The sequence below is a fragment of the Anomaloglossus baeobatrachus genome, chromosome 3 (genome assembly GCF_048569485.1).
Source record: "Anomaloglossus baeobatrachus isolate aAnoBae1 chromosome 3, aAnoBae1.hap1, whole genome shotgun sequence".
Lineage (NCBI taxonomy): Eukaryota > Metazoa > Chordata > Amphibia > Anura > Aromobatidae > Anomaloglossus > Anomaloglossus baeobatrachus.
The window spans coordinates 78,911,449-78,925,100 of NC_134355.1; the positions used below are offsets into that span (position 1 = coordinate 78,911,449).

At 42.3% G+C, this 13,652-nt stretch overlaps 1 protein-coding gene across 1 annotated transcript in view; it reads left to right on the plus strand.

Annotated features, from left to right (window-relative positions):
- The window catches only part of APLF (aprataxin and PNKP like factor), a 292,482-nt gene extending 285,460 nt beyond the window's left edge, over positions 1-7,022 (plus strand). The window contains exon 11 of the mRNA XM_075339273.1: positions 5,495-7,022. Coding sequence (XP_075195388.1) covers positions 5,495-5,706 — 212 coding nt within the window. The 3' untranslated portion in view covers positions 5,707-7,022. The remainder of the gene's footprint in view (positions 1-5,494) is intronic.
- The last annotated feature ends 6,630 nt before the right edge of the window (positions 7,023-13,652 follow it).

Here is a 13,652-nt window from a genome sequence, read left to right on the forward strand (position 1 = left end):
TGTTCCTTTGTTCACAGTGCGCAAGATAATCAAGACGTTTAGAATCCATGGCAATCCATGGCACTGTATGTAATCTTCTTAGACATGGACAGCAGAGAAAAACTGATGAACGGTTGCAATGCAGGATAGTAGATAAGCAGCCCCAATCAAGTTCTAAAGGAATTAAAGCTGTCCTGCAGACTCAGGGTGCATCAATCAACATTTGAATGAAATTAAATGCTATGGCAGGAGACCTAGGAGGACCCCACTGCTGAAACAGAGAGACATAAGAAAGCTAGACTGCAGATTGCCAAACTGTATGTAAGTAAACCAAAATTCTTCTGGGAAAGAGTCTTGTGGACAGATGAGACCAAGATAAAACTTTTAGTAAAGCATATCATTCTACTGTTTACCAAAACTGGAATGAGGCCTACAAAGTAAAGACACCTAAATAATCAAATCTCCATGACACCATATTACTCATAATAGCAAAAGAATGCCAAATTAGGGCCCGCTCAGATGCAGGCACAAACTCCATATTGAATTATAAAGACAGGAGGGATGGGAGTTTCAAGGTGCAAAACAATTTTATTAAACACACAAAGAGAGGTTTTGGGAATCACACATAAAAACAATTAAAAAAACATGCAGCGAGGAAAGCGGCAACCAAAACAGGAGACATCAATAGCATGATATTCAATAAAGATGAAATTATATAACAGGATTTTGAGGACAAAAATGTATATTTCAAATTATTCTACAATGATTTTTGAAGTCTCAAACATTAGGGAAGCATTGTAGGGGGATTACATGTAAAATAACATACATATATATATATATATATATATATATATATATATATATATATATATATATATATATATATATATATATATATATATATATATATATATATATATATATACACACACACATACATACATACACACATATATATATATATATGTATCACACACACACCGTATTTTTCGCTTTATAAGATGCACCTGATTATAAGACGCACCCCCAAATTTGGTGAAGGAAAAGAGAATTTATTTTTTTTTAATGTTAAATGGGGACCATCTTATAATGCCAGTGTTCGTCTAACAAATCATATAGGGTATATGTCCCTCATAGCCCCCCATCCTAAAATTAGCCCCCTTAATTTGGATATGGCCCCGTTATATTGAATATAGCCCCCTTGTGCTGGCACACGTTCCCCTGTGCTGCCCATGGCCCCCTATGGATTGCACACATTCCCCTGTGCTGCCCATGGCCCCCTATGGATTGTACACATTCCCCTGTGCTGCCCATGGCCCCCTATGGATTGCACACGTTCCCCTGTGCTGCCCATGGCCTCCTATGGATTGCATACGTTCCCCTGTGCTGCCTATGCCCCCCTATGGATTGCATACGTTGCCCTGTGCTGCCTATGCCCCCCTATGGATTGCATACGTTCCCCTGCCTATGGCCCCCTATGGATTGCACAAGTCCCCCTGTGTTAGCTATGGCCCCCATGCTGCTGCCCATAGTAAAATAAAACACTCTTTCCTTACCTCCTCCAGCGCTGATCTCCCTCCGTGCTTCTGTTCCTCCACTTCCTGGTTCTTGCTGCCGGTCATGTGATCGGCACAGCAGAGTGACTTCATCGCTGCGTGCCTGATCACAGTGGAAGCAGGGACACTGGGGAGAAACGCTGGAGGGGGTAAGTAAAGCTTTTTTATTTTAGGATGAGCAGCAGCATGGGGCCATATCTAACACAGGGGGGGCATGTGCCATCACAGGGGGGGGCGCAGGGACATATAATATGCACCGCTGCCCCAGCCCGTCACTGCGGTGCGGTTTCAGCACCATGGTGATGGACAGCGGCTGTGCATATTATATGAGCAGGAGATCTAATGCTGCCGCCCGCAGCGTTCACCTGCCCCCAGCAGCACTCCAGAGCGGACCCTGCAGTGTGTGTGTGTGTGTGTGTGTGTGTGTATGTATGTATGTATGTATAAATAAATATATACACACACACACACATATACTCATACACACACACCCGTATATTTGGCTTATAAGACGCACCCTCCACTTTCCCCCAAAATTTGGGGGAACAAAAGTACGTCTTATAAAGCGAAAAATACGGTGTGTATATATATATATATATATATATATATATATATATATATATATATATATATATATATATATATATATATATATATATATATATATATATATATATATATATATAATATATATAAATATATATGTGTGTGTGTGTGTGTATATGTGTGTGTGTGTGTATATATGTGTGTGTGTATGTATGTATGTATGTGTGTATATATATATATATATATATATATATATATATATATTTATTAGTGCATGAGAGATCCGCAGGTATCGCCATACAACATTGATTAGTGTTTTTGACACTGTGGCCTCCTTAGCGCTCTATCAGACCGTGCTTCTATACTTTACTGCTGATCTTCCCCCCTGTGGGTTCACGGCAAGAGCTGCTTGATACGGAGGTCAGATTACCAGAGACGCCCAGTGATCTGTCATGTGACCAGCTCTTCAAGAATTTGCTTCCCTGGATGGACACTGTGGGCTAATAGGTTAGAAGAGCTCTGACACCACACTCCCGTCTTATACCGTGGTTGTGCGAGGGCTGCACAACCACATCAGGTGAGCAGATTCTTTTTCTCCTCCTCACCGCTATCTCCCAGACCCTTCACATGCGCTCCCTTGTTTAATTTTTATCCAGACTGTCATCACCGGATCACAGTGATATGCTCGCACTGGCCAGTGACTCTTCTGACCCGAACAGGTATTTCTGTGAAGCTGTTAGACTCAGGTGAGAAGAGCCGCCGGCCAGTGCGAGCATTGCACTGCGATCCTGCAATAACAGTCTAAAAAATCACTAACACCCAGCACAGAGAGGTAGGCTGGAAGAGGGGTAAATATTCATTCCATTAACTAGCCGGCATGTGACTATAAAGTTCCTGGGATTACAGCAACGTACACTAATAAATGTTACATGTCCTGACAGGGCTGCCCAAGCCCTATTTCAGGATACTTATTAAATTGATGATTCTGCAACTTGGGTTTGTTTTTTGGAGAAGGGCGAATACTCCAAAAAGGCAAAAAAATCCTGCTAGGGCTTACTTTCTGGGTAGGTCTTATTTTGCGGGAAACATGGCTGTAATAGGAGTGATCCACCTGCTGCTGTTTTTGCACATGTTGGCTGATCAGATCAGACGTCGTGCTGGGAAATATGCTGGGAAGCCCGCATTAAAGGGACAGACATGACCTATGACGTATCGGTACATCATAGGTCATGAATGGGTAAAGTTCAGAGTGCCAACAATTTTGTTCATCCCATTTTTGGGGGTTTGTGTGAAATCATGTCCAATTTTCCTTTTTCCTTTTTCGTTGTTTTGTGATGTCCAATACACACAAAGGAAATAAGCATGTATTACAAAACATGAGTGATTGCAATCATTTTCTGGGAGAAATACATAATTTTCTGGAACCATTTCAAGGTTGCCAATACTTTCGGACATGAATGTGAATATGCATATTTCTTAAATAATTTTGGGGCATCTTTTCTTAGACTTTAACAAGATATTGTAGCCATGGTTTTTTCTGATTTGTAAAGTGCTTCGGAATATGTCGGCACTATAGAAATAAAATACATGTTTATTATTAATATTATATCAACAATTTTGGTGGGAACTCAGGTTCAGGCCTATGAAATTCAATTTCCTATTGTTCTCCAACAATTCTGGCAGCAACCTTCTCCACTCTCTTCTTAAGAGAACACAGAGTTTGGAGAGAAAGCTGTTATCGTATGGCAGCTTTAGAAGTATATTCCTATCGAAGACATTTGTGGCGTATACCCTGCATATGCCATAAATACTTGATAGATGTGGATTCTACTTCTCAAATAGCTTAGCAGTATTACTCAATTATTTTTTGAACTCCCATAGAAGTAAATGTAGAGTCCAGTTCAAAGCAGTACAAGACTGAGTACCGTTTTCAAGGTAGGTGCGAGTCCAAGAGCTGTTGATATGCCTTAAATGTTTGATACAGGAATACCCATTTAAAGGGAAAGGATTAAGATTTGTTTGAGACTTTAAACTACTGCCGATCGGCTACATGTTTCCTGATGGACAGTCTTAAAAGGAACCAACCAGCAGGATGTTCATATATAAAGTAAAGCCGGTGCTATACTGGCACTAGGATGCTGAATGTAAGCATAGCTTTGGTTCAGAGATTGTATGTTTTATTTCAGAAATATTTGCAAGTAAAGTTCCAGCAATGCACTGATAATTGATTGACAGATGCAACTGGATGGGAATATGTGGGTCAGGTTTTGGTATCTATTTCAGCCCTTGTTTTTCTGCCTGCACTGGAATTAAAAATGGAATAGATAGCAAGACATATTCCTTTTCTGTTGCACCTGTCAATCTAATACCAGTGCACAGCTGGAACTTTACTTGCACATATTTCTGCAATAAAACATTCCATCTCTAAACAAAAGCTATGCTTACATTCAGCATCCTAGCTCCGGTATAGCACTGGCTTTACTTAATCTATGAAAATCCTGCGGGTTTGGTCCCTTTAACAGACTAAGGGGTACTTCTCACATAACGAGATCGCTAGCGAAATCGCTGCTGAGTCACAGGTTTTGTGACGTAATAGGGGTCTCACCAGCGATCTCGTTATGTGTGACACTAAGCAGCGACCTGGCCCCTGCTGTGAAATCGCTGATCGTTACACACTGTTCTGGTTTAATTTCTTCAAAGGCGATGTCTTGCTGGGCAGGATGCATCGCTATGTTTGACACTATGTGACAGGGTCCCAATGAATGCCGAGATCATTATATAGGTCGCTACTGCGACCTGTATCGTTACTGAGTCGTTGGTAAGGTCTGACTGTGTGACATCTCACCAGCGACTTACCAGCGATCCTTATCAGGTCGCATCGTTTTCGGGATCGCTGGTAAGTCTCTAAATGTGACGGTGGCTTTACTGTATGTGCACAAAACAAAGCGCAATTAGTAATAGATTATTCAGCCTGCATAGGTTGTCATTGTTCTCAGCAGCACAGATCCTCTTTACACAAAACAATGTGCTGCCAAGAACAATTTTTAAGCATGATTATAATTGATTTCACCCAACAGACAAGTGTTTAGCTTGTTCATTGTGTGATAGGCTTCTTTTTTTTACACTGCACGATTATCTTGAAACGATTACCAGAAACGCTCGTTCACGATAATCAGCCATTATAGATGCAGCCTGGTTCTCCGTTGTCAATTTGTTCATACATTTCTAGGAAGAATAACAGGGAATGAAAGAAAATATGCTCCAGAATTGTTATTTTTTGGCAAATACGGACGTCAGGAAAGGAGATGAGTCCCTTTTTTTGTAATTTGGTTGATTTACGTTAATATGTCCGTCACATCATCACTTATCACCTAGATGTATAAAGACTTACAACAATATTCATTGCTCCACAGCCAAAAGAAGTGTTTTGGATGATGACAGTGATAACGATGGAGAAGAAAATGATTATGATTTAGAAGACAGCTTCATTGACGATGATGATGAGGAGGATTTTGACATCACAGATGAAGATTCAGACTGGATGCCGGATTCACAGGATAAAGACAGTGAAGATATGAAGACTCTACTAAATGAAGCAAAAAAATTTGTGAGAGGGAAGCGTTGATTTCCAGATTTCCTTTGTATAGTGTGCAGCACTGAAGTATAATAATATGGTGCTTCCTTTTATTTTTAGTTTTAAAAAAATTGCTATTATAGGATTGTAAGAAAAAAAATAGATATATATTTTATACTTAATCTATAACTCTAAGATAATAAAGTTAATAAGAATAAAAAATGTTTTAATTTTTTCAATCGTATTATATACTGCATTATCTTTCTCCTACCTGCACAATACATTTCTAAAGACAATTTGTGCCCGATCTTTATTTAGTAATGCCATTTACAGTGAAACAATAGATTTTAAAGTGTATGTGTGTAAAAATGCCAATTGAAAAATGCTTTTCTGCCTTTCACTTCAAAAGATTAGATGAGCCATTATGTTCCCGTGAGGTTGATCAATCATTAATGGTAGGTACAGTAATAAAAAGAAACCTCTGTGGATTTTTCAGCTTCAGAATAGTCATTGTGTGTAAGAATAGATGAGATTGTGAATAGAGTGGGGTTAGTTCAATGTTAAGGTGGTCTTATATGTCAGATGGCTTTCGGTCAACGACTGTCTATAGTGATCCTCTCCCATGTACATCACGCTTAGCTCGGCCAAGCTTGAAATTGTTCTATATGGAGTGAGTGGAATAAACCATTGACTGACATCTCTGATAGCAGCTCCAAGGAGAATAAAAAGATTGGGCTATTGAGTTCAAAATGTTCGATTCCTCTGTCTCCCGAAAGAGTAAGAAGGCTTTTAGACTGCAGGTCCAGCTGAAGTCAATGGGATCAGCTCACTTTGATTTGTGTGGGATGCTTTTGACTAATGCATCCTTTTACATGGTCAGGGTAGTGACTACCACTTAGCTTGCTGGAGCACTTAAGAACAGCCTGTGTGTTTCAAAGTTCATTGATCAGGTCATGGCACTATAGAGCACATTACACATAAAAACAATGTTAGATATATGTACCACCTTAAGAAACGGATGGTTTTTTTTCCTTTTTTGCGCTTTTGTTTTTTCCTCCCCTTATTTCAAGAGGCATAGTTATTAGTTTGGGGATTTTTTCATCGACATAGCCATGCGAGGACTTGTTTTTTGCAGGACTAGTTGTACTGGAAAGTAGGGAAAATTTTCAAAGTGTGGCGAACTAGCAAAACAAAGTGCAAATCTGCAGTTGTGAGATATAGATATATTGATTTTACTGTAAAAATTACATGACAAAATGACCAGTTAAGTCTAAGGGGAAAACTTTTCTCTCTGCGGAGACTGACAAACCAATCTGGCTGTCAGTGGTGAGGAGTCTAAGGCTATGTGCGCACGTCGCGTAAAAACATGCAGTTACGCTGCGCTTTGTAGCGCAGCGTAACTGCATGCGTCCTGCGTCCCCTGCACAGTCTATGGAGATTGTGCAGGGGCCGTGCGCACGTGGCGTTTAAGAGCGCAGCGCTTCGGCTACTGCCGAAGCGCTGCGCAAAAAGAAGTGACATGTCACTTCTTTCCTGCGCTTTGCCGGCAGCTCCTGCTCTGTCTATGGGAGGAGCTGCAGGCAGAGCGCATGGAATCGGCGCTCACTACGGACATTTCTGCAGCGATCTAAAGCGCACATGTGCTCTTCAGATCGCTGCAGAAATTTCTGCAGGGCTTGTACGCAACGTGCGCACATAGCCTTATAGCTGCAATGCTCCTCTGGGTAATATTCAGATTGTCTCTTCAGGGAGAAAGGAGACTAAAGGGGGCTTTACACGCTACGATATCCGGCGTCATTAACGATATCGCAGCGTGTGACACTTATGTGCGACCTAAAGCGATCGCAAAAGCGGCCAAAATCGTTTGCCGCGGAGAGGTCGTCCTAAAACAAAAAATCATTTACCTCTCATTAGCGATGTTGTTCCTCGTTCCTGCGGCAGCACACATCGCTGTGTGTGACACCGCAGGAGCGACGAACATCTCCTTACCTGCCTCCGTCGGCTATGCGGAAGGAGGAGGTGGGCGAGATGTTTATGTCCTGCTCATCTCTGCCCCTCTGCTTCTATTGGCCGCCTGCCGTGTGACGTCACTGTGACGCCGCACGACCAGCCCCCTTAGAAAGGAGGCGGTTCGCCAGCCAAAGCGACGTCGCAGGACAGGTAAATAGTGTGACGGGGGAGCGCGATTTTGTGCGCGACGGGCAGCGATATGCCCGTGTCGCACAAATGATGGGGTCGGGTACGCATGCTAGTGATATCGGTACAGAGAGCGCTACTGTGTAAAGCCCCCTTAACTTTAGCACCAATGAGACTAACTTTAGCACCACCTATTGGAAGTAGCAATCCTAAAAGTCAAAAGTGACCCTTTAATGAGCCCTTTCATATGTCCAGTTAACTACGATTTATGTTGATGCCAAATATGCATAGTTTATTTGTGGTGAAAAAAAAATCAGAAAATTTTGTAAAAAATAAATATACAATATTTGATTGTGTCGCCGCTTTCCGAGAGTCATAACGTTTTACATTTTCGGTGTATGGGGCTGTGTGGGCTTGTTGTTTGCGCCCCAAGCCAAAGCTTTTATAGCTATTATTTTTTGTTAGATAAGATGTATTGATTGCCTGTTATTACATTTTTTTTTTCTACTTATGGGATTAATTTATTTTATATTTTGACAAAATCAGACTTTTATGAAATGCATCTATACCAAATATGTGTATTTTTTAAATTTCTCTTTGTTTATTTTAATGGGGTGGAAAGAAGTTGATTTGAACTTGTTTTGTTTTATTTTTTCTTCATATTTAATTTTTTTTACTTTGCACTGTATTTGTTAATCCCCTTAGGGGACTTGAACCTGTGATCATCTGATTGCTCGTGCTATATACAGTAATTCTACAGCATTGCTGTATATCGCAGAAATCACAGTCTTCTAATAATGCCAACCATTGGCTTGCTTTGAAAAGGTACACATGGATTTTCAGCAGACCCCTGGCTGTCATGGCAACACATTGGCGCCTCACAATCGTGTTGCGGGTTCGCCAATGAGGACATAGAACGTCTATGCCCCATGCCGGCATGCATTAAATACAGTTGTCATAGATTGACAGTAGCATTTAACAGGTTAACCGTTGTGGCCAGAGCTTCGCTCTACCCATGGCTGTTAGATGAAGGTGATGGCTTAATAACAGACCCTTCATCTGCTGGCATAAGGGAGGCTCGGCTTGCAAGCCCTTATCAGACGCAGGGAGCTAACTTATGACAAACATAGTCATAAGGGTTAAAAAAAAAAAAAAAAAAAAAAAAAACAATCTTGTCATACATGTGATTATTTCTTTTTCTTCTTTTATGACTACAGTCTGCCTAATGGGGTGATCCAACAGGTTATCTAGCTGAAAAAAAAATACAGAAGTGCAGGATGGGTAAAAAAAAAAACCTAAAATATTGTAACCTCGCCCCCTATAATCACCATAACTTTTCAAAGGCTGCTGTAGTGGTCACTGGTGGTTGCATGTTCTTAAGTCACCTGACTGCTGGGGCTCATGATTGGCTGCAGAGGTCAGGTGACTGGAGCAGCGTATTATCAGATATGCCTCTGAAGACGCCCCACTTCTGTTACCTGACCACTGTAATTATGGGATTCAGTGAATCAGGTGACAGAAGAAATCTATATTGTCGCTTTATGTCCACCGGAGAACAGTGATGTCACCTATACTAGAGCCAGGGGGGTGAGAGCAAGTGAGTATACGTTACTTTATTTTTTACCCATCTTTTCTGTCTGTAAACAAATCTTTAAAGGGAGCCTGTCAGGTCCTCTGTGCATGCAGAACCATGAGTAGTTCTGTGCACATATCTATAATCCCTCCTGCCCTTCATGTAACAGCATACATAAAGAGATCTTTAGAAAAAGTATTTCTAAACACCATTTATAAGATGCTAATTAGGCCTGTGACTAGTTGCGGAGGCGTTAGTTCCCCGACTAGTCGGCCCACTAAGCGTGTTATCACACCACTATGGGCATGATAACATGCTTTACAATAGTCAACTTCATCAGCAGCAGCACGATAAAAAGCCATGCGAGCACATGACTGTGCACCCCTCTCCATTGAGCCTTTCTGACGCCGGGTGTAAACGATTCGGCTTGAGAGGCTCACTGCACATAATCAAAGTCCTTTGCACTTCCGGTCATACGCACTACGCCTCTCTGAAACTGGGACACTTACACCTGCATTGAGTAGTGAACATGACCAGAAATGTGGACAGCTTCCAATCATGCGCAGTGAGCTTCTCTGAAGCTGAAACACATGCACACGGCATCAGAAAAGCTCAATGCTGGGGGGTACAAAGCCGTGCGCATGCGCGACTTTGTATCGCACTGCTGATGATGCCGGCTGTTTTAAACCATAGTTCCGGGTGCACAGGGGACCTTACCAGGTTCCCTTTAAGTCTGACAGCCATCTCCCTATGCCTTGTTTTTCTGAAGTTAAAGGGGTTCTCCCATGAACAAAGTTAATTTTAATCAATAAGTCTTGGAATAAAAATAATTTCCACTATTGGATGTGTTTAAAAAAAAAAAAAAAAAAGTCCCTGTGCCGAGATAATCTTATATATGTGCTTTTGCTATGTACTGTGTAATGTCTGTGTCTGACCGTACAGAGACATGGTCTCATCATACCACAGCTCCCGGGCTGGGGAATACACAAAAGAGTATAAAGACAATACAGCATGGGCTTGCAAATAATTTTTTTGGAGGTAAAACATTTTTTAAAAATAGATAGGGATATGTTTTTCCTCACAAAAAGAATCAGCGGTGATGGCGTACTGTAATGTCTTTATACTGCTTTGCTTCCTTCCCTGCCGAGGAGCTGTGTTATGATCACACGATGTTCCTGCATGGTCAGACATGGCAATTACACAGTACGTTGCAGGGACACATATGGGTGTCATGCTAGTGGGTGTGGACCCACTGGCCCTACCTTGGAGGGGAGTGACTAAGCAACTACCTTGTCGCCATTAGAGCTTCTGATGGGGAGATTAGGCTTGTGCTGAAAGGTAGTTGTCAGGTGCCATTGCAGGGCAGTCTGCATCAGCAGGCTTAGGGGAACAGGCAAGACTGGCAAAGGAATGCAGACAGGGTTGATACAGGTACTGGTTCGGACTGGATGGAGAGTTTGACAGGACGATTGGAACGGGATTCTGGCTGGCAGAATGGCCATGAGTCAGACAGATCCAGTATGGGCAGGTAGGGTACGGGTACAGGCTGACAGTACAGGTTTGGGTTCAGAGGACCTGACAACTAGCAACCTGTGGCGCCAGAGTCCCTGAACTGCGTTTTCTCTCCCTGCAGGGACGCCGACTCAATCACTGTCGCGACCACCCTGCACCATGCTGCCCGTCTTCCCAGAGATCCTCCACGTAGATGTCCTCTTCTTTCCTTTCCCAGTGCCTGTGTGCGCCGCATAGTTCTATGGGAGTGCTCCTAGGGCGTGCATGCTCACCGCTGCCCTTCTCCTAACACTAGAAGTCCCAGAGAAGTGTCATTTAACATTTCTACCTTGAGGTTGAGCTCGAAATTTCTGGGACTTCTAGTATTAAAGGGTCAGTGTGTCATTTCCTGGAAGTGCACTGGGTACTTAAGTCACTCTACCACTAGGGGAGGTGTCTAAGCAATATGATTAGTTAGTGGTTTGTTCCCTAGCCAGCAAGTTGTCAGGTCCCTTTGTCCACTGTCCGGTCCCTAGCCAGTGTACTTTCCTGTATCCTTGCCCTGGTAGTACTTTGTACCTGTCCATCCTGACCATGCTACCTGCCTCAGCTGTCCTGGTAGTTCTTGTCTATGCTAGTGACTCAACATGGCCAGGGCAGACAGGCAATCAGCCTCCACCTTCACGGTATTCCGGTCTATACTAGTGACTGTACCTGGCCATGCTACCTGCTTCAGTCGTCCCAGTAATCCTTGTATACAATAGAGACTCTGCCTGTTTGCATTTGTGTCTGTCCTTGCCCGGGGGGTCAGCTGCCACAGTTCCGTTCACTGCCCTGGGAGTGGTACTTAGTGTCTGCCTCACAATAGGCGCTTAGTCAAGCCCCTTCCACTAAAGGGTAGGCCTAGAGCCCCCTTGTAGTCCTGTGGGTCCACTTCAACTTGCTGCTTTACCATCTCTGGCGGCGAGCGTTACACTACCGTAAAATCAACTAACAGTACAGGTTGTTTAGGCACTTCCCTAAGGGGGAGGGTGCCTTAAATACATGGTGCCTTTCCGCCATTGGCTGGACGCATTACCAGATTAAGTATGCTGCCCCTTTAAGAGGTGAGCATGATGCATGCTCTAAGTGCACTCCCAAGGGACCTGCATGGCATGTGCAGGACCTGGGAGCGAGAAGTCACGACAGAGGACATCGGGGAGGAACGTGAACAGTGGTGAGAGCATGTACATCCCTTCCGGGTACAGGAAGAAAGGCACTGCAGGGATACCGACGTTATAATAGGCTTATCTTAGTGCAGTAATTTTTTTAAACGCATCCAATAGTGGAAATTATTAGACACAATGAACTTTAAAATTAACTTTTTCGTGGGAAAATCTAATTTCAAAACACCACTACAGTGCTTTTTTATTTTATTTTATTTTTTTTTTCTTGCACTGCTGATATGGTGCTTTAAATCTAAGTCCCCTGACTCCTATCTTATACTCACCCTTCAACAGCTTCACCTTCTATGACACCACTCTGGTCGGGTCTCTTGTGTTTCATGACCTGCCAGCACCTCCAGTGTTTCATGGAGCGCACCCGAAGTCATAACTCAATACAAGTTTATGAGATTCTTGTTCTGACTGTCATAGACTTGCATTGGGAGCTTGTGACGTAACTTCAGACTTCCGGCCAATCAGAAATTACTGTCACAAGATGGCACCGTGGGACCGGAACGGTGTCAGTAAAATGTGAATACACCAGAAGGTGAGGATTTGACAGGGGACTTGCATTTCAAGCGCCACCCAAGCGCTAAAAAAAAAAAAAAAGCTGGAGTGGTGCTTAAAGTCTCACTGTCACATATACTTTATCTACTTTTCCAACTCCTCACCAAATCTTCCCTAATTTCCTATCTTTAACTCCATTTAGCAGGAGTACTTTCATCCCATTTACAACTAATTATCGAACATGGATTGTAATTATATCTTTCTCTTGCATCCTAGCTGTGTATGGTGTCCAGGTGTTCAGGCAATTTTTATTTTCCAGTCATTTATTTTCTCCCTATGAATTGTTACCCCAGGATCACACTGGCGTATAGCATCCGATGTGAGTGAATAGGATGTTATATGCTAATGATACTCTGCTCAAAGTCTACTGCGAGCGTGAGCTGAGGGCCATTATACTGTGATCTGATTCTCACATGTGAATTACAGGTGCAGAGAAGATAGAGATACATTTCTGCATTGTCTGTCTGTGTATATCAGACTGTACTTGGATGACTTCTAAGTGCAGTCCATTTTTGCACATGTACACATAGACTTATATGGGTGCGTTTGATCCGACACACACTGCCGATTCGACATGTTAAAAAAAACCAATGCTGATAAGTGCTCCTTGGTATAAAATGGAGCAGTGCCGATCAATGTCTGCTTTATACGCACTTATGAGCATACCCTTAGCGAAAGGATCAGTAATGAAATCTGGGTATATTAAAAATTCTTGTTTCAAATGTGTATACTTTTGGAATGTTTCTTAAATGTTCAGTCCATCAATATTGTGTTCAATAAATTATGAAGTTTAAATATAATTATGTCCAGTCTTCATTTTTTCACCTTCCTAATAATCGAACCAAGCAAAGCTATCGTGACCAGCAGGATTTTGCTATGTAATCTGAGGAGAGCATGATGCTGGGGTTAAAACACTGAATTTAGTAATGTGTCACTTTTCAGTTTGCGTGCTGTCATTTCATATACAATGAATGTTTTATCACCAGTAGATTATCACTGCTTGAACTACTGCTAGACCAACCATGCCT